Below are 26,274 nucleotides of genomic sequence, written 5' to 3'. Positions count from 1 at the left end.
AGGAGTGCGTGGTATACACCACGTTCCACTTCCATCTTTATTGAAAAAGTCTTGACTATGAATTAATATTTTTTGAGTTTTTATCAGGAAAAATGGCTTGACGTTGAATCAAGCATTTGATGAAAGTTTGAAAGAAAAGGAATAGAATAGGAGGGCGAAATGAATTGATTTGTTTATTGAGAAAATACTCGATGTTGGATCGAGTCATATTTTTGTATTTTTTTCAGAAATGGTGGATTTTACTCTTTGGTTAGTGTCTAAAACAAATAGAGAAATAAAACAATACAACATTATATACACATTGGGGAAGTGGGGTACATTTTGTCAAATGGGGATTCAAAATCATGAAATAATTAGATCAGGCCCAAACAACAAATGATGCGAAATATGAGTGTAAGTGCAAGAGAACCGGCTCATTGTAAGAAAGCCCAAGAGTAAGCTATGTGAGGTTGATGGCGATGCTTAAAAAGCAATCGACTTACAAAGGTGTGAAAAAAAGGGCTCGATATTAAATCGAGAAAAATATGATTTTTATAGTTTAAAAATGGTTTTGAATGAATGATGAAATTAAAAGAAAACAAATCTATGTTATGATAATGAAACTATGAAAATAATAAAGCATAAACATAACAAAAAATGTTAAAAGAAATAAAATACTAAAAGAAAATAAAATGCTAAAAGAAAATAAAATACTAAAAAAATGCTACACATGAGTATTGAACCCACCCCACTCAAGACTATGATACTACCCTTCTCCACCAGACAACTCATGGTTATTTATTATTTTGATGCTACTTTAAATATATAAACCAAAATAGATTAAACATTAGAATAAAAACTAAAATAAATAAAAAAGTCTGTTGGACTACCAGTAATTAAACCCAGCCGCTTGGCTGTTGGGTTTACAATGGGGGATAAGTTGAAAACATAAAACAATTATTAACTAAATAACCTAGGAATTTTAAACAAAAATATTTAATTTTTCAAAAAACTTATTCTGTTTAAAATAAATTTAAAAAAGAAAATAAGGAAACCAAAGCAGAAGACACTTCAGTCTCCTTTCTCACAATCTCACGAATTCTCTATCAAACTCAAAGAATCTCTCTCTCTCATCGTCCTCAACCTTCGCTTATCAACCTCAACGAAACCTCTCTCACACCACGTAGCCGCTTCCATCTCAATCTCCCTTTCGCTCTCAATCTCACTCAATCGTCCTCAACCTCACCCAATCGTCTCTCAAACGCGTCCAACCCTCTCTCTCTCTCAAAATCGCTCAATCGTCCTCAACTAATCTCTCTCAAACTCAGACGCTCATTCAAACTCAAATGCTCAACAAAAGAAATCTCACCTTTGGCGACGACGAATCAGGTGAGCTTAAATCTTCCTCCTCCTTTCCAATACCGGTTTTTTTGATTTGGGATTTAGGGTTTTGATTTGCTTTTAAGTTTCAATTCCGCCTCCGATTTTTTCGTTGTCCATCCCTTCACTGATTCGTTTTCTATTTATGCTTTACAAATTAGGGTTTCAAAGGGTGTCTTTGATGTTCCAGAAGAGTAACTCTGCAAAGCACTTTGGATGTTCTCAGAATCAAATCGCCCTGTTAATGCTAAAACCGAAAATGGTATTCTGAGCTCGTGCTTTCTTCCTTATTTTTGTCTTAATTCTAATTTGGGAATTTTTCTGACTTTTAACGCTTTGGTAATTAATTGCGTTTTTTTTGTTTTACCGCAGTGAAAAAAATGGAGCATTGGTTTGATTACAGCTCTGGTTTTGATGATCGGGTAACTGAGACAAAATCGGTATCATGAAGTTTTCAGCATGAGCATTTGCTTGTGAGATAGGTCTTGCTGCTGTCATGATTTCTGGACCAGTTGAAGTTGGAGACGACACCGTGTGTTCCCGTTGGTACTTCTTTTTAAGCGTCTTGTTAGCATCTGGCGTGAAACTTCCAACTACAATTTGGATAGGACCAGCAGCTGTAAGTAGACCAGGAACAGAACCTCCGATCACTCGGCCGTCAGGACCAGCAAGTGAGACACTCGATCCACCATCGCGAGTTCTTATGCCGCTAGTGTCTGAGACCGTATATGATCCAGACAAAGATAAGATCTCAAACCGACCCTCATAAGTCAAAATACCACCACCGGAAGAACCGAGTTGACGTAGTGTGACTTTAGAGATAGCTCCATTGGCAGAAAGAATGCATATCGCTCTTGGACTCTTCTGCGCAAATGACAAGATCTTCCCGCCAACATCCTCTCCGGTATTAACAGTAACCACATGCGGTGTAAAATCCACAGCAGCTGTGCTTGCAAACACTTCACCAAAAGAAGAAAGGATTTGGTACATGATAGGCATGTTGGCATGTTCAAAGTCAGGTAGTTATGATATCTTGGCAATGTTGATATTTCCTGCTAGTTGTTCTTGGTTTTGTTACCTTGTTAGTGAACTGATATGCTCGACAGTTTGTTAGCATGTTCCATGACAGGTTCAAGGCATAACCAAGCATGAAGAAACAAGTCCACATGGTTAAATCAAAGAGCATATGGAAATGGATAATGGAATGAGAGTTATGGCCAGCCATTTAGGGATTAGGGAGCGTGCTTCAGGTTTGAACTGCAAATACCACAGGTTGCAGTTCCTTCCGTAGAAAGCTTATTGGTGAGTGCAATGGCAAGAGTGTCACCAACTTGAGCTGAAATAGTTGGACCTGGAAACTGATCGTTGATTCCCATCACAACATGTTCTAAACAATCTGGTTTTTTGATCATGTATTCCACATCGAAGTTGTAGTGTCTGATTGTTGCTCCATATGATAATTCCAATAATCCCAACCATAAACACCAAACAAAAGCTGTTTTTGACAAACTCCTTGTTAATGAGTTTGCTTTTGTTAACAGGAGTTAGGACCGTTTGTATCTGTCTAAAGGAGTTACATCAGGATTATGTTTTTTGAGTGAGGGTGTTGGAGTTGTTGTTGGGTTTCAAACGGTTATATTATATGCTGCCAACTTGCTTTTTGTTGTTGTGAATTTTGAAATTTAAACTTGTCCTTTTTTATTGGTTTCAGGTGATACCGTAACTGCAAGTACTTCATCCTGGGTGACGGCGGCTGAAAAGTGGTTGAGCTTGTCACTGGTTCTACTGGCATCTAACAGTTTGAATATACTTAACCTCCAAACTTCAAGATAACTAGGAAACTGAGTATAAGCAGAGAGACTCAAACTGCTTTCAAAGGCAGAACTGACAACAACCATCTTCCCATGTTGGTGCGCCTATTCTACATTCTCAAATCCACCAACAACACTTGGCTTGATAACAACAACAACTATTCCAGGATGAGTAAACTTCAATAGCTTTTTCAGGGGATTCTCTTGAAGGAAAATAGATCTTAGCATCTTTCAAGTATTCAGGAGCTTTGTTTTTTGTTTTCTCTAAAACATGAGGATCGTCGCTGTCGTCACTGTCATCATCATCGAGAACAATGGGTTGACCCTTCCTGGACCTTGAACCATCTGATTGAACTGCCTGAAATGCACCCTTATCCTTTGATAAGTGCCTTGATAGATTCCTTGTAATTGTCTGTACCGATAAGGTAGAATTGGCTCGGCACCTTTTTATCATTAATACTAAAAGTATCACGTTTTGAAAGTTTGCTTGAGAATTGAAATGGCAACAGTCTTAAAGATGATCGACGCCTCTTTCCTTTTTTAGGTTCTTTGTTGTGTCGTACTACCTGGCTGTTGCAATGCTTGAAATGTGGCATCTCGTTGCTAAATGAAACATCAGTTGTACAACTAGCATTATCTTCCATTTTCTTTATAAAACAAGATGCAAAAGAGGATTTTGACTGTGGACGAGATGGCAAACTCTTTTCTTAGAGTTATTAGACACACCAACAGGACTTGTCTTGAAGTGAACAACGAATTAGATTTTTTGGTTGCTTGGTCCAGTATTAATGGCCAACAACTAATCTTATTGTATCATTTTCAATGCTTGTAATTTTCCTCAATTAACATACTAGTTTCTCCTTTGTATGCCACTTCAATTAAGATCTAACGAAGACTTATTATTTTCTCTTGCATGGTCTTAACCTACTTTGAATGTCGCTCGGTTAACAAAAACATGATGCACATTTGTTTCCTTAGGATCCAAGCATAAAGTTTGCACGTGACTATCAGTAGCTTCGACCTAATGCCCCCTTTAGATTTAAATCCCAATATCAAAACCAAATTATAGAACATGATCGAGACTCCTTTTGTGTTTCCCTTGAATTATCTATTAAAATCCATGCAAATAAAGGATGACCTTCGGCCACTAGCTTGATTCCGACGATAACCAGGCTCGGTCCCTCTTGAAAAACTCACATGATAATGACTCTCCCTTAAAACATGGTAAACCACTGGAATCTCCTTGAATCAAACAATGTTCATCATAGTAGAGGAGACCTCCTTGAATCTCCTTGTAAACATGGTGCACCCATAACAGAAAAGGAGACCACTTGATGCTTATGAAAAAAAGAGTACCATAGTAGAGGAACAAAATCATGAGGAGCAAATAATGAATGAAATAATGATATGAATATCAGGGTCAAAATCGGGGTGTGACAGTAAGACTCAAGCCTTATCGCCATTACTTTGACTCAAGAAGGACAACGACTTCATTTGGGGGAGTGAGCAACAAGAGGCTTTTGACAACATCAAATAATACCTGATGAAGGCTCCACTTTTATTATCTCTAAGTAGAAATAAGAGTATGAAATTTTACATATCTGCATCATATTTGACCATAAGAAATATGTTAGACCAAGAGGATGATAATGGTGTCGAAAGAGGTGTATATTACCTCAGTCGAATTGTCATAAATGCAGAAACTAGGTATAATTCGATTGAAAAATTATGTTTATGCTTATACTTCTCATGTACTAAGTTGAAGCATTATATAAAACAATGGAAGTTTATGTCTACTCACATTTTGATATTATTAAGAACATGTTATCAAAGCCTATATTGCATAGTCAGGTAGGAAAGTGGGCCTTAGTGCTTACTGAATATTCACTGATTTAATGTCCTTTGAAAGTAGTAAAAGGATAGACTGTTGCAGATTTCATTGTCGACCATTTAGTGGTCGAGCCAATTGAAGCATACATAGGAACTAGGCCTTGGAAGTTATACTTCAACGGTTCCAAGCATAAAGATGGAACCGATGTGGGAATACTTATCATTTCTTTAGAAAATATACCAACCAAGTTCAAGTTTAAGATCGAAGAGTCGTGTTCTAACAATGAGGTCGAATATGAAGCGTTGATAACAAGACTTTCAATTTTATTGGATTTGGGGGCAAGAGACGTCAAAATAAAGGGAGACTCAGAGTTGGTGATCAGACAATTAAAAAAAGAATACAAATGTATCAAGGAAAGTCTGATGTTATACTTTGTCAGAGCCAACACTTTGCTAAAATATTTTGACCATGTTTTGATCAACCACATCCCTCGACTAGAGAATCAAGAGGCCAATGACTTAGCCTAAATTACCTCAGGGTATAAGATCTCTAAGGAGAGGTTGGAAAAATTGGTTAAAATAAAGGAAATATTATCCCTAGAAGAAAATCCTAAAGAGACATCATCAATGTCAAAACTTGGAGGGTTAGATGGATTTGAGGAGCCATCAAACTTGGGAAATTTTGAGTTTGATAGTCTTTCGCAATATGAAGTTTTTGCCATTGACTTAGTGTCAGATAATGATTGGAGAAAACCTATCATCATTTACCTAGGGAATCCAACACGAATAACTGATAGAAAAATAAAATATTGAGCCCTAAGATACATAATCATGGGTAACAAACTATTGAAGAAAACCCCTGGAGGAATTCTCCTCAAGTTCCTAGGCAAGAGGGGAACGTACTTGGTAATCTATGAGGTGTATAGGTGATCAGGTTGTTCTCACTAGGCAGACCACAAGATGAAATGGTTATTGTTTCAACTAGGGGTCTATTGGCCAACCATGTTGAAGGATTTCATAGACTTCGCCAAAGGGTGCCAAGAATGTCAAAAGCACTTAGGTATATAGCATGTGCCTGCTAGTGTTTTGCATTCGATAGTATTGGTGAAATCAAATCCTCTTCGTCTAAGGCACACAAATACATTTTGCTGGGAATAGATTATTTCACAAAATGGATAAAAGTTATACCCCTTCCAAATGTCAACCAGGAAAAGGTAATTAGTTTTATTCAAAGTCATATTTTATATAGGTTTGAAATACCTGGAACTATTACCACAGACTAAAGCTCAGTCTTTATAAGGCACAAAGTGGTAGACTTTTCCTCAAAAATGGGTTTTAAGTTACTGACTTTGACACCTTATTACACCCAGGCTAATGGTCAGCTCGAAGCGGCGAATAAAATTTTAATTGGTTTGATAAAAAAACATGTAGGTCAAAAGCCGAGAAAGTGGTATAAAACTTTAAATCAAGTGCTATGGGCATGTCGAAACTCGCCTAAAGAATCAACCAATACCACTCCCTTCCAACAGGTTTATGGGCATGATACAGTGTTTCCTTTGGAGGTCCACTTACAGTCAGTTAGGGTCCAAAAACAAGCAGGGATCCCAACTGAATTCTATTGGGATATGATGTTCGACGAGTTAATCGAGCTAGACGATGAAAAGTTCGATGCTCTAGATGTCTTAATGAGACAGAAAGAGATGGTGGATAAAGATTATAACAAAAAGGTTAAGCCTAAGACATTCAACTCTAGAGACTTGGTGTGGAAAGTCATATTGCCCATAAACCAAAAAGATAGAACATTGGGCAAGTGGTCCCCAAACTGGGAAGGGACATTTAAAACTCTGCAAGCGTATACAAATAACGCATATGAAGTCGAAGAATTAACCCATGAGGGTCGAATCCTGCGAATAAATGTCAAGTATTTAAAGCAGTATATGCCTATATTGCAGGAAATACACATAAATGCAGAATAAAATAATAATCTTGGAAGTAAAAGAGGTTAAATAGAAATAGCCTTAAAAATTTCAAAATGCCGCAAGGGCAAAACTAGGAGTTAAAAGATCCAAAAGTTGATTAACAAGGAACAAAAAATACTCAGAGCAAATAACAAATGAAGTACAACCCTAGAAAGGGAAAGAAGCTCTGAACTTTTCAAATTGAAGCTTGGCTATGTTGAGTCGGCAGTCAGTTTGAGAAATTTGGGAAGCAAAGCCGACTAGTTCAGTGTTGAGAATAATTACCTTTCCAGGTGTTGAATCCCAACTCGAGTCTCCTTATCTATCTGTACTTGGATGACTCCCCGGATAGTGTTATTTTCTCTCTCAGCCTCTTGCACCTTCTTCTGCAAGGCCTTAACATCTTGTTTCTAGCCAAAGGTCTTAGCATCCAAAGCATTAATAACTTCACTCTCCAGATGAAATTTTACTTCCAATTGCTCAGCACGCTAGTCTAATTCAGTAGCCAGGTTCCATTCCTTCGACCTCTCATTCACTTTAGATGTTATCTTTGTTTTAGAATCATGCTTCCTCTTAAAGTCAACAATGATATGGTCGAAGAAAGGTCCGAAAGTCACCAAGAAATTGACAACCTCACTTAGGGAATTAGGAACATCGAGTTTTTTCAATAGTGTTTTTATGCCATAGCCATAGATGAAGTATTTTCCAACACCTCAAAGAGGTTAATTCCTTCAAGTTGGGCCTTCAGTTGTTTCAAGACGTCATCGATGGTTTCAGGCTTATTGCTACCTCCAGAAATAGTCGAGGAGCTCAAATATAAATCAATAGAGTTACCCTTGTTACTCATTGTAGCGGTAAATTCATGACCATCAAGCTAAGAATAAGCTTAACATCAACAAAACCAGAGTCACCACCGTGCTTTTATTCTTTCCAAAGGAAAAGGGAAAAGTACGAACAAAACCCAAAGATAAGAAGTTTTCAAATCAAAACTAATAAAATGCCAAAGATTACAGGCAAGGGGGTTGGTTACACAGAGGGAAGGTGTTAGCACCCAAAGTGTCCTAGGTACTCCTAGGAAGCCCTTTTGTATGTGTGCATATGTGTTTGGTATACAAGTTGTTTGAGAAGAAATAGAGTGTGGGGGAGGGAAAAGAATTCATTGATTATATTTTTGTGTTTGACAAGACCTTCGGACCTGTGCGTACGTACCAACATAAAAATGAGGGATCAAAACCTCGTAGTTCGTGGTAACAATTTCAAAGTTGGTGAATTGCTTTTAACAAAAGGTTAATAAGGAAGGAACAAAGGGCCAAAAGTTGAGTGAAGTTGTTAGTTCTTTTTGTCTTTTGAAATTTTAGGTAAATATGGTTAGGTTTATTTACAAATTTTTGATTAAAGAAAGAGTTTGAAAATTCAGTGGCATAAGGCCAAAGTTACTAATCATTAAAACAAAGTCCAAGTTTGAAATCATAAGCAAAAAAGGTTTTTGAAAAGAGGGAGAGATTTGAAATTTAAGAAGTGGGAGAAGATGAAAAGGCTAACCTAAGCATAAAATTAAAAGTTAAGAGTTGAAAAGGTCTGACCAATGGGATGCAATCCAATAGACAAGAATGTCATATAGAAAACCCATTTTCCCTTTAGACTTTGAATCAAGCAATTAACCATAAGCAATTAGCAAAATCCAGACATCATGAAGATCAAGGCATCAAATAAAGATAGACACATCCAAGCAAGCAATTCCCATAGCTATCAGTCTTTTTTGTGTTCTCATATATCAGATGAAATATCCCTTGATCAACTCAGAACAAAGCATCAGACACAATATCAAAATAACAATTAGCACCAAGATAAAGTAGCGGATGAATTTAAACAAAGTCCAAGGCTTGCATCAGATGAAGGCTTAGTTCACAATAACTTGGTCTCAAACTATTGGCATTGGCCAAGTCCTTTTTGAACAAGGTATGTTGCCTAATCCTAAGTCCAATAGTTCAGATCAAGATCAATAGTCCACCGAACATTTTTTAGGGTTTTTGTTATTATTAAGTAATTTAAGGTCCTAAGACCACAGACAAAATCAAAATTCACAAGCAATATATACAATCACAAGATATGGCTCAAATGAGCAAAGTGAAAATGACATAAATAGAAACAAGTTAAATGGAATGTAAATGACATTGAATGATAAATGACTGAAATTTAAATTGCATAAAGTAAATGACTTGAAAGTATAGCAATATTAACAAGAGTTCGTCAAATGTTAGTCAAAAGTTAGTCAAGTGTTAGTGATGGTTTTTTTATTGATTAAGTCATTCTTTGGAGAAAATTTAATCATCCATTCATAAGTATGAATCCTTAAACCAAGACATCTTCCATGAGAAGGGCTCCAACTTGGATAATTTCACAAATATGCCACTAGCTCTCATGAAAGGAAAAAAGGTCAAGTTTCCATATAATACCATGAAGAATGGGAGACTTACAATCTCACTTACTAGAATTCTATGCCTCTAGGGTCAAATTTAGCTATATGTTAAGCAAACGTAATTGGACTTTTGTAGAAGTCACAACTATCTGAGGACGAGCAATAAAAATTTAGGTGCTAATGCATGTTAGAGATTTGGTATGAAGAACGAAACTCCTAAAACATACCACACACTAAAAGAAAAGATCAAGAGGGAGGGACCTATCTTAGTCATACTTGTATTGGTTCGTCTGACACAAGGTCATTGATGAACCAATTAGCCTTAAGACATTAGAGATTTCATTGGTCAAATGAGGGAATGGGAAATAATATGGATGAAGATGAAGAGAGAGGGGAAGATAGAAACACAAATTGATCAAGAGAGGATTTTATCAAATCAAAACCATTCATTCATTTTGGGAGATGAAATGTATATTTCATCAATCCCCCAAATCCAATGGTTTTGATCCAACAAAAGTCAAATCAACCTTGACCAAGGCCCAAACAGAAAGTCAAACATCACAAGACCATAAAATTGGCTCAACATAGTTTTTACACATTTAATCAATTAAAAATAAATTTAAAATGAATTAAAGTGTGATTTAATTTGGTCAAAACCTAAAATCTCTTCAAAAATACCAAATAAATGGCCAAGAGACTTATCCTAGGTCAAACTAGGTCAAAGGACCTTAGATAAAAAACTTCACGATTTTTGAAAAATCAAAAGTATTTTTAAACAATTAAAAATATGCACAAAAACATTTAATTCATGAAAAATATCAAAATTAATCCAAAAAATAATTTTTGTTCAGAATATGAAAGAGAAAAATACTTAAATATTTTTGGTGAAAGTCCCATATTTTTTGGATTAAAAAAAAATTAATATGAATTAAACAAAATAAAAAGATTAAACATAAAATTAGAAATAAAAATAAAAATAGAAAAAACAAGGGCCATCAGATCTCCCTCGTTAATTGAGGTGACAAATCTGATGGCCACACACACATGTTCTATGGTGGTCTTGAGTTTAAGAGATGTACATGTGGTAATCAAAAGCAATGGACCAAATTATAACATCCAATCATGATCAGATGGCTAGGAGGTGTGCCAACACACCACTGGAGCTAGGGCTCCAATCATCTTCTCTGGTGACCTCCACCGGACTGGTCCAACTTCATCTTAATGGAAAATGAAAAACAAGGACACTATTTCAAAGAGAAAATGCTCAGGATCATGAATCTGTCTTCAATTTTCTCCAATTCCAAGTATATAGAAAGATACATGGATTTGAATTTTGAGGATCATGAACTGAGTTGCTTCGATTTGACCTCAAAGCAACTCAATGTTGTTGCCTACATTGGTAGGACTTCATCCAACCAAAAATCACAAAGAATGGTGAAGAATTGAGAGGGAATCGAAGAGATAAATTTTTTGGAAACTCACCTTCGAGTGACTTCAAACTTGCTTGATCTCGCTTCCAATTGGTCTTGGCTTGTCTTCAGAAGCTTGTAGAAGTTGAATTGGATCAAGGAAAGGCTTGGATTCTTGGAGTTTCAATCTCAAAGCAGAAGGAGATTGGAAAATCGATTTTCAAATGAAAACCTTCAAGATTATCCTCTAATGGTGATGGTTTGGATTGCATGTTCAAAGCTTGGGCAAGGTGTCATTAATTCTGAGCAACGAGGGTATTATTTATAGGCAAGGCAATTGCTTTCTACACATTTCCAAAATTGGCCAAAAATAGCAATTCCCTTGCATGCTTGCATGGGTGTGTGATAGACCCATGAAATGATATAATCAGGTCCAAAATACCTCATGTGAAATGATGAAATCATGTCATGTGATCATGCAATGGAGATTGAAATGTGAATGTGAATTTCATCCAAATGAACCTTTGAAGAGAAACCATACGCAAGTACTTCAATTCTTGGCAAAATGAGATGATCTTAGAATTTTTGGAAAGGTGAGATCAAGGGGAACAACTTTAATGTTGAACACTATTCCATTTGAAGTTTGTATCATGATGAATTTTGAGGTGGAAGTTTGGAAAATCAAACACATTTGAATAACTTTTGCTATGGGCTTCAAATGGAAAACGTTCCTTCATAAAAGTTGTATGTATTTCAAACCTTTTCAATTTGGTCACCAATTTGACCTCATTTGGATTTGGCATGAAGGAGTTATGCATTTTAGAAGTTGAGGAAAGTCACTTGTTCAATGATAATGACCCAAAATGACCTATAATATTTCCTCTTGGCACATGTATTTGAATGTTGAATTTTAATTTCTTCCAAGAATAAAAGTTGGAGAAGATATATTGAATTTGATCATTATATTTGAATGGATTTCACCGCATAAAAGTTGAGCAAGTTATGGTCCTTGGAAGCTGACCTCCTAACTAGGGTTCAAACAAAATGACCTATAATCTTTCACCATAAGAAATTACTTTCAAAGAAAAACTAGATCTTGAACTCAACATTAAAGTTGGTTGGAATGTCATAAGAAGTAATATCTTATAATAATTTTCATTTGACAAATATTGTAGGAGATAGGGTCTAGGGAACCCCAGTTTTGACTAGTTGACTTTCTCTGGTCAACCACCATGAACCATCTTTAAAACTTGAAATTCTCTTGATCTATTGGACTCATGGAGGATCATATATGCATAAGATGGTGTAATATTAAGTATCCCTTGCAAGATTTTATCAAATGGTGAAGACTCTTGCTAAGGAAGTCACACCAGATACCTTGATGAATTAGGGCTTCCAAGGCAAACAAGCTTCAAACTCTTGATGATTTCTTGATCAAAATGATATGTGAAGACCATGGGGATCCATATATGATGCCTAGAGTCAATGTGAACCATATCTTGATTAGTCTCCTTGCATTAAGGGTCTCAAACCCTATATATGAGCTTGATGGAGCATGGATGAACACACACACACACACTACCTACAAAGGAAGTAAACTATACATTGACATATTTTTGGTATTTTGGTTAGTAAATAATGAAAAACAAAGCATGATACGATCAAATGTGCTTGGTGACCTCTCCCAATACAAACCCAATGTATGAGGGATAAGGAGGATGCCAAGGTGTGTTCCCAAAGCTAATGCATATGATGAGATAGCATGAGGGATCTTAGGGTCAAAATTGGGGTCTTACAGCCGCCCCTATTTAAGGACATTCTGACTGAGGATGTGAAGGTTAAAATCTTTGTATCAACTTAGTATATTGGACTTAAATAATAACATATAGAAAAAAATTGGTCCCTAAGAGACCTCATGATGCATATGATATGAATATTAAAATAATCTTCGTGGGGAATTTATTGCCACAAAGGAAAAGAATCCGGAGAGACTGAAAGTCTATAGGAGCATAATGCATTCCATAAGGAAAACTCAATGGGGATACAAAGACTCTGGGGGGATAAGAGTTGTGTGTAGGCCAGGCTACGACTTAAAACTACTGGAGACACGATGGGAATTTCCATGAAAATAAATCAATGGAAGGACTTGGTTGGGGATAAAGGGAAAATCTGCAGGGGAAATGGGTAGATCAAAACAAAGTTGAAATACTTGAAACAAACTCAACTGGGGAAGAATGATCTTCAACACATGAGTACTAGAAATATATTATCTATTACTGGTTAGTGGGTAGGAAAATAGTATACTCTGACAGAGGGGCAACCATTACCGGTCAGGGTAAACATATCAAGGATGACTCGCTGAGGAAAAAGAGGTGTATTCGTTACTTGTTATTGGGTAAGAATAGTCTGCGGGTAAAAATGATCAAATATGATTTACATCTACCGGTTACTGGGCAGAAGACCAAAGAGAGAATATCCGTCACCGGTTAAAGTGAACATATCAAGGATAAACTCAGAGGAAGAATATTCGTCATCGGTTAAGATGAACATATCAAGGATAGATTGCTTGGAAAAAATATAAATTATATATATCGGTTAATGGATAGAATACCAAAGAGAGAATATCCATCACCGGTTAGGATGAACATATCAAGGATAAACTCAGTAGGGGAAAGTAGGAATTACAACTAACGGTCACTGGGTAGAAGACCAAAAAGAGAATAATCGTCACCAGTTAAAGTGAACATATCAAGGATAACTTAAAGGAAAAAGTAGGATTTATATCTACCGGTTATTAGGCAGAAGACCGTAAAGAGGAGGAAATCTGTCATTGGTTAAGATGAACATATCAAGGATTAACTCTCTAAGGAATGAAAGTAGGTATTACAACTACCTTTTTACTGGGTAGAAAACCACAAAAGAAGAATATTTGTCACCGGTTAAGATGAACATATCAAGGATAGACTGCCTGGGGAAACGCGAAAACGAATCCGCTGGGGACAACATAAGAAGTAGATTACTTTTACCGGGTATTGGGTAAAAGTAAAGTACTCGAAAAGTCGAGAAGAATATTAACAGTTACTGGGTAATAGACTCTCAAGGGACCAAAAACATCTATCTAGGTAGTAACTAGAAATAAACAGTCAAACAAAGACTCAACCCAATGAGGATATAACTCAAGGGGAGTGATTCCGTCCAGATAATTAACTAGGGAGGAAACTGAAATAATGATCATCCATGAGGAAATAACTCAGTGGGGAATGAGAAAGGTTAAACTCTTTCTGCCTAAAGGAGGATTGACACTCTACAATTGAAGGAGGACAAATACACTAAACTTGTATGGGGAAATAATATCACCACAGCAGGGGATCAGAATAAGGGAATCAAATGCTACAAAATGCATAATGAAATATCTGATGTTGTGTTTTATGTATGAATATGTATCTATATGATTATAATTATGCTGACAAAACAACACCAAAGATACAAATATCACAGATTTGAATCATCGCTGCAAGACTCGGCTAATCTCAACAAGATGGAAACACCAATTGTAGAAAATGCCGGGGATGAACATAAGTCATCTAGCTCTGAATAACTCAACCTCGACTAGAGAAAGAGAAGATCTACTGAGGACCCAAATTGTCAACTTTGCGGGGAATTTTAGGTCAACACCATATCAAATGGTAGACAACCCTGCAGGGGACCAAACCAAAATACCGCTCAAAATCCAAAATTACCGAGAACGAGGGATCTTCGATATCTGAAGATGAACTTTGCCGGGGAATACAAGAGATAAAACTCTGCATGGGGACCTAAGCAAAATACTGAGGACTCTATGACCAAGATCGTTGCATCCCTCAAAAATCCTCAAATTCCCTTAGAAAGTTGCGAAATAAACCAATTCCAAGGCAAAGATAACTGAATCTGATGAACTGCCAAAGTCATGCAACACAAATATGCGAATGGAAACCAAATAAAGGTTCTGGACCTTCGAAGTCAAAAACTAAAGGATATCAAAAGGGGTATCACAACTGTGGGATAGGGACTAATCATCAGCTCTACTGGGGATGTAAACCTACAACTCAGTTGGGGATACTTGACGAACTGTTGGGGGAACATTATTAAACAAACTTCTTGGGGAAGACCAACAAGGATTCACACTTCAAGACTTATCTATTCTCAGACTGCTGTTGATATTCCTTGTTGAAATCGATTATTCTTAAAGTAATTGTTTTTATTATTTTTAAGAAAAATAATTTTATTCATTAATTTATTTCATAATTATCATCATAAAAATTCAATTTTATTTAACAGAAGTAAATAAGAGTAGAAACAATTGGATAATAAGCTCAACTTTATTTGACAGAATGATAGTCTGTAAATGATAAGACTCCATATATCTTTACAAAAGTTGAAAATGGTAATTTACATGGAAAAGGGCTACATTGAATACAATGATTACTACTCTTCCTACCAACTTCAATATCCACAGTGCTCTTGGTTTCAGTTGAGAATGATGAATCTAACCCAAATGACTTACTTAAAACTTCCTCCATGACCAGGACCAACCGAATGCAGTTACTTGCCATGATCCCTAATTTTTCCTAGATTTCCCCAAGGCGGGGTACTCAATCTACCAGAATAATTTTATGTTTTATGTCTCTAACTTTTGCCTGGATCTCCCTTGCAGGTTTTCAATCCACCGAGACGCTCATTTTTGCCCAAGCCGCCCTTTCGGGTTTTCAACTTAGCAAGTTGTTCTTTTCTTTTTTAGGTGAAGCATTTCTTGACTGCATTGGCATTCACAGGACGAGTGAAATCTTCACCATCCATAGTTGTAAGAATCAAAGCACCTCCTGAAAAGTTTCCCTTCACAACATATGGGCCTTCATAATTAGGAGTCCATTTACCCCTAGCATCAGGTTTGAAAGATAGAATCTTCTTAAGCACGAGGTCACCTTCTCTAAACACACGAGGCCTGACCTTCTTATCAAATGCCTTCTTCATTCTTTGCTGATATAACTGACCATGACACATGGTAGTCAATCTTTTCTCTTCAATTAAATTCAATTGATCATATCTGGTTTGGCACCATTCAGCTTCTGTCAACTTGGCTTCCATCAAGACGCACAATGATGGGATCTCAACCTCTACTAGAAGCACAACTTCCATGCCATAAATGAGATAGAAATGGGTTACCCCTGTTGAAGTGCGGACTGGATGTACGGTACCCATGCAACGCAAATGGGAGCATCTCATGCCAATCTTTATACGTCACAACCATCTTCTGAATGATCTTCTTGATATTCTTATTTGCAGCTTCAACAACCCCATTCATTTTGGGTCTGTAGGGAGAAGAATTATGATGTGCAATCTTGAAGTCTTTACAAAGAGCTTCCACCATATTATTATTCAAGTTCAATCCATTATCAGTATTGATCTTACTCAGTACACCATACCGACATATAATTCGATTCTTGATAAACCTCACAACAACTTGCTTGGTTACATTTGCATACGATGCCGCTTCAACCCACTTTGTGAAGTAGTCAATAGCCACTAGAATGAAACGATGTCTGTTCGAAGCTTTGGGTTCAATCATACCAATCATATCAATTCCCCACATGGAGAAGGGTCATGGAGAGGAAATAAAATTCAACAATGTCAGAGGAACATGAATCTTATCTGCATAAATTTGACACTTGTGGCATTTCTTCATAAACTTGCAACAGCCAGATTCCATTGTCAGCCAATAGTAACCTGCTCTCAATATCTTCTTTGCCATAGCACGTCCATTGGAATGAGTACCAAAGGCATCTTCATGGACTTCAGTAATCAATAAGTATGCTTCGTGTCTATCCACGCATCTGAGCAGAACCATATCGAAGTGTCTCTTGTAAATCACATCACCATTCAGGTAGAAGTTTCCAACTAATCTTCTCAAAGTCTTCTTATCTTTCAAAGATACCCCAGGCGGGTAAATCTGACTTTGGAGGAAACACTTGATATCAAAATACCATGGCTTTTCATCCTTGACCTCTTCAACAACAAACACATGAGCTGGTCTATCAAGACGCATCACAGTCAAATTGGGAGCTTCATTCCAAAATTTCACCATAATCATCGAAGCCAACATTGCGAGAGCATCTGCCATTCGGTTTTCATCTCGAGGGATATGATGAAACTCAACCTTTGTAAAGAAATTTAAAATCTTCATCGCATAATCTTTATATGGTATCAAACCGGATTGATTCGTCTCCTATTCACCTTTGATCTGATTCACAACCAAAGCTGAATCTCCATAGACGTCAAGATACTTTATTCTGAGATCAATGGCCTCTTAAAGCCCCATAATGCAAGCTTCATACTTAACCATATTATTTGTACATTTGAAGGTCAATCTACCTGTAAACGGAAAATGAGTGTCTTGAGGAGTAATAATCACTGCCCCAATGCTATTACCATACGAATTAACAACTCCATCAAATACCATGCCCCATTGAGAACCAGGTTCTGGCCCTTCTTCAAGCAATGGTTCATCACAATCTTTCATCTTCAGGTACAACATCTCTTCGTCAGGAAAATCATACTGCACTGACTGATAATCTTCAATATGTTAGTGAGCCAAATGGTCAGCCAAGACACTACCTTTAATCGCTTTCTAAGATCAGTATTCAATATCATACCCAGACAACAACGTCTGCCAACGGGAAATTCGCCCAGTTAAAGCAGGCTTCTCAAAAATGTACTTGATTGGATCCATTTTGGATATCAACCAAGTAGTATGATTCAACATATATTGGCACAGACGCTTAGCAGTCCAAGCCAATGCATAACATGTCTTTTCAAGCATAGAATACCGAGTCTCACAGTCGGTGAATTTCTTAATAAGGTAGTAAATTGCATATTCTTTCTTTCCAGATTCATCTTGCTGAGCAAACACACAATCCATACTCTCATCAAGCACAATCAAATACATGATCAAGGGTCTTCCTTCAACAGGCGGAGACAAAATCGGAGGTTCAAGCAAATATTCTTTGATACTATCAAAAGATTTATGGAAATCCTCGGTCCAATCACAAGACTGATCTTTTCGAAGAAGCTTGAAAATAGGCGTACATGTGGCAATCATATGCGAGATAAATCTTCAAGCGGCCGAGAAAACCTCTGACTTGCTTCTTAGTTTTGGGCGTTGGCATCTTTTGTATTACTTTGACCTTGGCAGGATCAACTTCAATACCCTTCTCGCTGACAATAAAGCCTAACAACTTACCAGAAGGAACACCAAAAGTACACTTATTGAGATTCAAGAGGAGTTTGTACTTCCTCAAATGCTGGAATAACTTCAACAAATGCTTAACATGTTCTTCTTTATCACTTGATTTGGCAATCATATCAGCAAAATAGACTTCAATCTCTTTATGCATCATATCATGAAAAAGTGTGGTCATAGCTCTCTGGTATGTTGCACCAGCATTCTTTAAACAGAAAGGCATCACTCTATAACAAAATGTTCCCCAGGGTGTAATGAATATGGTATTCTCCATATCTTCAGGGGCCATCTTGATCTGATTATAACTAGAAAATTCATCCATAAACGAAAAGACATAGAATTTAGTTGTATTGTCTACCAACATGTCAATGTGTGGCAGAGGAAAATCATCTTTCAGACTAGCTTTGTTCAAATCTCTATAATCAACACACATGTGGACTTTTCCATCCTTCTTTGCAACCTACACAATATTGGCCACCCACTGTGGATATTCGGAGATCACGAGAAAACCAACATCAATCTGCTTCTGCACTTCCTCTTTGATCTTCACTGCCATATCAGGATGAGTCCTTCTCAACTTTTGCTTGATCGACGGGCATTCTGGCTTCAACGATAATCTATGCTCCACAATCTCAGAATCCAACCCAGGCATGTCTTGATAGGACCAACCAAACACATTAGAATATTCTCGAAGAAGATCAATCAACCCCTTCTTAGCTTCTGGACACAATTGAGATCCAATCTTGACTTCCTTCACATCATCCTTGGAACCCAAGTTGACTAGTTCAATCTGCTCTTCGAACGGCTGAATGGCTTTTTCCTCATGCTCAAGTAAACGAGATAACTCATCATATACTTCTTCATCATCAATCTCTTCCTCAACTTCAAACACAGGGAAATCAAAGTTTAGAGAGGGAATAGGATCATTGTATTCATTGGGTTTAAGAACCAACATGCATAATGATTTGATATTTTGATTTTAGAGAAATGAAGTGCGACCAAATATTATGCAGATGGAAGATTATTATATTTTTATGTTTTATTGATTACCATTTTTAGAAAATTAAAAAGTAAAAATAAAACATCATAGATGTGGATGAATAAAATTGTATTTTATTGATGATAATCAGAAAAATGCCCAACAATGTTCACTTCTCCCTTAGGCATAGGATAAAGATTTTTCTCAAAAAATGAAAACAAATTACTTAGAGCGATGAATAATAGTAGGAACATCAACAACAACCCAATTTTTACAAGTTTGGCCATGCATCACATAGTTGGCGCAAGCTTCGTCTTCATCATCATTGTCTTCAATCACGACAGCTGAGTGTTATCATTCCCATGAATGAACCCTCCACTGTGGAAACTTGGTTGCATAACTTCTGTTCTGATGTTGAACGACCCTGGTTGAAATCCCAATCCAACCCTATTCTTGTTATCAATAATCTCTATCATACGACCCCATTGATCAATGTTTCCAGCCTTAATAGCCTTTTGTGCATCTTTTAAAGAAGACGTGGGTGCCCCAATTTTCTTCTCCTCAACAATAGACAATGCTTGGAACGGCGTTCCAACCTCCTCCTTAGCTTCAACATATGTAAAAGATAACAGATGGCTCACCAATAATGCCTTATCTCCATCAACAACGACAAGCTTGCCGTTCTTCATAAATTTCCGCTTTTGGTGTAGAGTAGATGTCACAACTCCTGCTTCATGAATCCATGGCCTTCCCAACAAACAAATGTAGACCGGGTGGATATCCATTACTTGGAAAGTAATATGGAAATCATTCAGACTTATCTTTACTGGAAGGTCCACTTCACCAATGACAGCTTTTCAAGAACCTTCGAGCGCTTTGACAATCACACCACTGTATCTCATTGGGGCGCCTTGATAAGAAAGTCTTAACATAGTTGATTTAGGAAGATATTTAAAGACGAACCAGTATCAACCAACACATTGGACATAGTGGCCTCTTTACAATTCATTGAAATATGCAACACCAAATTGTGATTTCTGCCTTCCTCAGGAAGCTCTTCATTACAAAAGCTAAGATTATCGCAAGAAGTAATATTGGCAATAATATGGTCAAACTGATCCATAGTCATATCATGCTCAACATAAGCCTGCTCTATCACTTTCTGTAATGCCTCCCTATGTGCTTCAGAGTTCATCAACAGTGACAACACGAAGATCTTTGACGGAGTTTGGAGCAGCTGCTCCACAATATTGAACTCACTTCTTTTAATCAATTTTAAAACTTCATCATCATTGTTAGCCTTCAATTTGCTGGACTCACCAGACTGACACATTGAAGTACTAAACGGATTCTCTACTAGAATATCTGCCTTCTTACTTGTTGCAACATCTTCTATTTCTTTCGAAAAAACCAGACCAAACACACGACCACTCTGGGTCACCTTAGCAATATCAACAATGTTTACCACAGAGTCTGCAACTGGCAGAGGAATCTCTTGACCATTTTCTACCATTGTGGCATTGTATTGACATGGAATAACTTTATCGGATGTATACGGAACAGGGTCCGCTAACCGTATAACCAACGACGATACCGATCTGTTGACATTGTTGCTGTTGCTGCTATCAAATTGGATAATTACTCGCTCAGGGGTCTTAAATACCGGTACAATGACATTCACATTATCTATATCCCTTGACTGGCAAATCTGAATAAGTCCTTCATCCATCAACTTTTGAATATCCCTCTTGACAATAACACATCCACGAGGGTTCACACTGCCAATCATACAACTACCATAGTCATGCTCACATTCACTGACCAAACAAATGTCTTTATGAATTTCCACCAAAGATTGTCTGATATGGCGAACATCATAAATCTTGAACTCACTAGGACAACCATCTACCATATTGACAGAAGCGTTACCATGAGCAGGCAAATGATTGACTTTCACATTAGGCACTCTGTCCTCTAAGGACACCATTCTACTCTTTAAAAGTTTTTGCATTTCACATTTCAACAAATAACAGTTCTCTATGTCATGGCCAGGGGCTCCCTGGTGAAAAGCACAACGAGGTTCAGGTTTGAACCATCATGGAAGTGGCTCAGGAATCTGCAGAGGATTTCTTGGTTGAATGAGGTTCTTGAGAACCAGTGATGGGTACAATTCTGCGTATGTCATAGGAATAGGGTCTAAAAAGACCTTATTCCTTTCAAAGTTTTGTTGATGACGATTGTTGTTGTTGTAGTTGGTTCTTTGTTGTGGTTGTTGTTGATGTTGTTATTGCTGAATCAGAACTGATTAATTAGAATTATAGGAAAATACAGGAAGTACTGATGAAACTTGATGTTGATGTTGACGGGGTTGAGAACTCTTTCTGACATGAGGCCTCCTCTGCCTCCCCACTGACACTGAATTAACTTCTCTTTCCTTCCTCTTGGAGAAACTCCCACCATATTTCTTGCTAGACGATGCTTCTTCTTTAGACAGAGGTCCTTCACGAACTCCTTCTTCTAGCCTCATCCCCATGTTTACCATTTCGGTAAAATCATTGGGGGAGATCACAATCATACGTTCATAATAAAACGAACTCAACCTCTTCAAGAAGATCTTCTTCATTTCTTTTTCTTTCAAGGCCAGACTAATCTGGGCAGCCAACTCCCTCCATCTCTGGGCATACTCTTTGAATGTCTCCTTATCTTTCCGAGACATAGATCTCAGTTGGTCTCTATCGGGAGCTATATCCAGGTTGTACTTATACTGCTTGATAAAGGCCTCGCCTAAGTCGTTGGAAGTAAGGACACTTTCACTGTCCAAACCCATATACCACCTCAAAGCGGCTCTAGTCAAACTGTCTTGGAAATAGTGAATCAATAACTAATCATTATCAGTTTGAGTAGACATTTTTTGGCGTACATCACAAGATGGCTCATCGGATAAGTGTTCCTTTATACATTTCAAAGTCGGGGACCTTGAACTTCATAGGGATTTTAGCATTGGGGACCAGGCAGAGCTCAGCAGCATTCTTCCCAAACAAATCTTTTCCTTTTAAAGTCTTCAACTCTTTACGCAACTCTAGGAACTGGTCTTTCATCTCATCCATTTTCTCATATAGATCTGGACCCTTAGATGGTTCAGAATGGTAGATAATATCGTCAACACGAGGCAAAGTATGAACAACAGAAGGTGGCACTGACATGACCGGGCTAGATGCCGGTAGAGAAACAAAGGTGAGTGCATACCCTTCTGCCATAAAGTTGGATGACATCCCCCAAGGGAATCTAGCAGGCATATAGGGAATAGATTGAGTGGAAGTAGCAACAAGAACAATTGAGGTAGCAACCTCGGAAATGACAGTCCTCTGGGGAGGAGTTGCAGGAGTTGGTGAAGATTAATTTGGGGCAATGATGACAGATTCCATCAACACCGTTAACCTGGAAATCTCATCCTTCAGCTCTCAGTTCTCTTGCTCTAGATGCTCCATCCTTCTTGGTTGATTAGCACGAGTGTTATAGTGGTGAGTCAGCTTGGTTGAATCAGAGAAGAATAACTGATAAAACATCTGGCGGAAGAAAACCTACTTATGCAAATGATGCATGAAATGCAATGTTTTTATTATTTAATTTCAAGGAACATATGAAGTTCTATTTGCAAATATAATAACAATAGTAACAATTTGATTGACCATAAGAATCTCCTTATTCATAAAAGTTGGAAGGATTACACTGAGTACATTTTTCTGAAACCAAAGTACAGATACAAGAGAAAAGGAAACTAATCATCCTAAGGATCCCTTAGCAACTGTATCAGATGATCTGGCTGTGGGCGCGTACTTCCTTCGGATGTGTCGAATCTCGGACTCAAAGGATGTCTTCATTTGAGCCTTCTCAAGGACAAGCTGGTCAATAATCTTCTTCCAAGCACCAAAAGATTGAGGGATACTAGAGGAAGATAGACCCTCTGGCTCTCTTTGTCTCTTCAATGCCCGGTCTTCAAGAATCTCAATAAGCGTATCTTTGTTTTTCGACTCAAGCTGCAACTCTTCATGCTTTTGGCTCAAAGCATGAAACCGCTCTTCCCACATCTCTCTCTCTTGATTTATCTTGGTTAGTGCATCTTCCGACTCCTCTACATCTTGGTTAGGGAGAGTTGATGGCTCAGCCACAACCAAAGACATAGGTCTTTCACAAGCATACAACATCTTCAGCTCCAAAGCTCTCTTTTTCACCCAAATAGTGTAAGCTTCCAAAGCTACACAGTTGCACAGACCAAGCTCAAATCTTCATTTCCTATGCATATTATGCCAAGCATGCACCATACTCTACTTTAAATGTTGGGGATATTTACCCTCTTGATTAAACAAACCTTCTAACTGAGTGTTATTAGGTTTATCTCTCAAGGGGAACCCAAGTTGATGACGAGCCAAAGTAGGGTTGTAGATGATTCCTCCTTGCGTACCAATGAGAGGCACATTAGAGAACTCACCACAACTGTCAATAATATCCAAGCTACTTAATGCAGAATCATACCAAACAATATCGTCATTAGTGAGAGACATAAGTCTCTGAGACCACCGTAGACATTGCTTGTTCTCCAAGAAAGCAAGCGTTTGAGGCAAGTGCAAAATGAACCACTTATACAGAAGAGGAACACAACAAACAATAGTCCCACCGCCTTTAGAGTTCCTCAAATGAAAAGATAAATACATGTCACCCAACAGAGTAGGAACAAGATTCCCAATCAAGAAGATTCTAATGGCGTTAACATCAACAAAACCATCAATGTTAGCGAACAAAGATAAACCATATATGAGCAATACAAATATGGCTTCAAAAGCATCCATGCTACCGGCTTGAGCAAAGACATTAGCTTTACCAATGAGGAACTCAAAAGTCAACCCAAGAATACCTCATTTCTTCACCAAATGAGCATCAATATCTGATTTCTTCAGATGAAGAGCTTCAACTATGATATGAGATCTGGGAATCTCCTCCAATCCACTAAAAGGTACCTTGTTAGATACTCGTATTCCCAAGAGATGTGCATACTCGTCCAATATGGGCACAAGCTGATAATCAGGAAAAGTGAAGCACCGGTAGAGAGGGTCATAGAACTGAACCAAAACACTCAGAAGTCCTTCAACCACATAAGTAGATAACAGAGACAAGAGCTTCCCATGACGTTGCTTGAAGTCCAAGGGATCTAATACAAAGGATGACAACTTCCTTACTCTTTCAAATTAGGACATCTGAAACTGTACTTCTTAGTGTTCCTTCGTCCATAATCCATCATCTAAAAATATTTGCAAATAAGACCTCAGTTCCCTTGAAATTTATTTTTCTGTGATGAATGTTATGATGTGCATGTATGCATGAATGCAACAATCACAAACAAGGGATCACAGACAAGGCAAACACAAACAAAGGTCAAGGGATGGATTAAGTCATCATCAAGATCAATAATCCATTTTGGTGGATTATGGTTTTCACCTTATCAACAGTTAAGTTCCATTTATATTGTTGAGACTTGATCGGATTAACCGAGAATCAAAGGGTTTGTTGTGAGTCACGAGCATGGAGTCAGGTTAAGAATCATCACAAAGGAGTGTACTAAGGATAAAAACTTGTAGATCATGTTCTAAAAAGTTCCCAGAGTCTTAATCCCATCTATCGTATATTACAAGTTAGGATGACTGACTCATCAACCCATAATATTCTCAAGAGAAACTCGTCTGAGTGTAGTATCGCGTAATCAACTATTATCAGGTCTACACCTGAACAGCCTCCGCGCTACGTCCTAAATAGGCCAAGTTGGGTTAAATATTCTACGGTCCTCAGCTTCTCGGGCCCCAAATCAGAGAAAGTAATGCCTAACCACAAATAACTTGTGTGACATTAGTAACTCCAAAAGGGTCTCCACTGAGTAGATGGGTCTCAAACCAACTTGTTAAGGACTACTCCAAACAAGTTTAACATGACTACACCATCCTCCTATCTTAATTTCACTCAAGTTCGGGTTAGAACTTATATCACCACTCAGAGATCACCAAGCACAACAAACAGATTATATCATACAAACAAATATACAAACATCAAATATACAAATATATACACATAAAAAGTAGGCTAAACCCACTGAGGACTACTCCCCAGCAGAGCCGCCACTTAATTTCTATAGCGGTAAATTCATGACCATCAAGCTATGAATAAGCTTAACTTCAACAAAACGACAGTCGCCACCGCGCTTTTATTGTTTCCAAAGGAAAAGGGAAAAGTACGAACAAAACCCAAAGATAAGAAGCTTTCAAATCAAAACTAACAAAATTCCAGAGATTATAGGTAAGGGAGTTGGTTACATAGAGGGAAGGTGTTAGCACCCAAAGTATCCTAGGTACTCCTGGGGGAGCCCTTTTTTATGTGTGCATATGTGTTTAGTATAAAAGATGTTTGAGAAGAAATAGAGTGTGGGGGTGAGAAAAGAATTCATTGATTATATTTTTGTGTTTGACAAGACCTTCGGACTTGTGTCTACGTACCAGCATAAAAATGAGAGATCAAAACCTCGTAGTTCTTGGTAACAATTTCAAAGTTGGTGAATTGCTTTTAACAAAAGGTTAATAAGGAAGGCACAAAGGGCCAAAAGATGAGTGAAGTTGTTAGTTCTTTTTGTCTTTTGAAATTTTAGGTCAATATGATTAGGTTTATTTATAATTTTTTGATTAAAGAAAGAGTTTGAAAATTCAGTGGCATAAGGCCAAAGTTTCTAATCATTAAAACAAAGTCCAAGTTTGAAATCACAAGCAAAGAAGGTTTTTGAAAAGAGGGATATATTTGAAATTTAAGAAGTGGGAGAAGATGAAGAGGCTACCCTAAGCATAAAATTAAAAGTTAAGAGTTGAAAAAGTCTAACCAATGGGATGCAATCCAACAGACAAGAATGTCATATAGAAGACCCACTTTCCCTTTGGACTTTGAATCAAGCAATTAACCATAAGCAATTAGAAAAATCCAAACATCATGAAGATCAAGGCATCAAATAAAGATAGCCACATCCAAGCAAGCAATTCCCATAGCTACCCGTCTTCTTTATCTTCTCATGTATCAGATGAAATATCCCTTGATCAACTCAAAACAAAGCATCAGACACAAGATCAAAATAACAATTAGCACCAAGACAAAGTAGCAGATGAATTTAAACAAAGTCCAAGGCTTGCATCAGATGAAGACTTA

General features: G+C 37.4%; 2 protein-coding genes across 2 annotated transcripts; one reads left to right on the top strand and one right to left on the bottom strand.

Annotated features, from left to right (window-relative positions):
- Positions 1-1,722: 1,722 nt before the first annotated feature.
- LOC127130449 (AT-hook motif nuclear-localized protein 1) lies at positions 1,723-2,358 on the bottom strand. The gene has a single exon (XM_051059455.1). The coding sequence runs from the start codon at positions 2,356-2,358 to the stop codon at positions 1,723-1,725; it is 636 nt and encodes a 211-aa protein (XP_050915412.1).
- Positions 2,359-6,328: 3,970 nt separating this feature from the next.
- LOC127130448 (uncharacterized) lies at positions 6,329-6,976 on the top strand. The gene has a single exon (XM_051059453.1). The coding sequence runs from the start codon at positions 6,329-6,331 to the stop codon at positions 6,974-6,976; it is 648 nt and encodes a 215-aa protein (XP_050915410.1).
- Positions 6,977-26,274: the final 19,298 nt, after the last annotated feature.

This window comes from Lathyrus oleraceus, chromosome 3 (genome assembly GCF_024323335.1).
Source record: "Lathyrus oleraceus cultivar Zhongwan6 chromosome 3, CAAS_Psat_ZW6_1.0, whole genome shotgun sequence".
In the NCBI taxonomy this organism is placed as follows: domain Eukaryota; kingdom Viridiplantae; phylum Streptophyta; class Magnoliopsida; order Fabales; family Fabaceae; genus Lathyrus; species Lathyrus oleraceus.
This window is presented reverse-complemented; position numbering and strand designations above follow the sequence as displayed.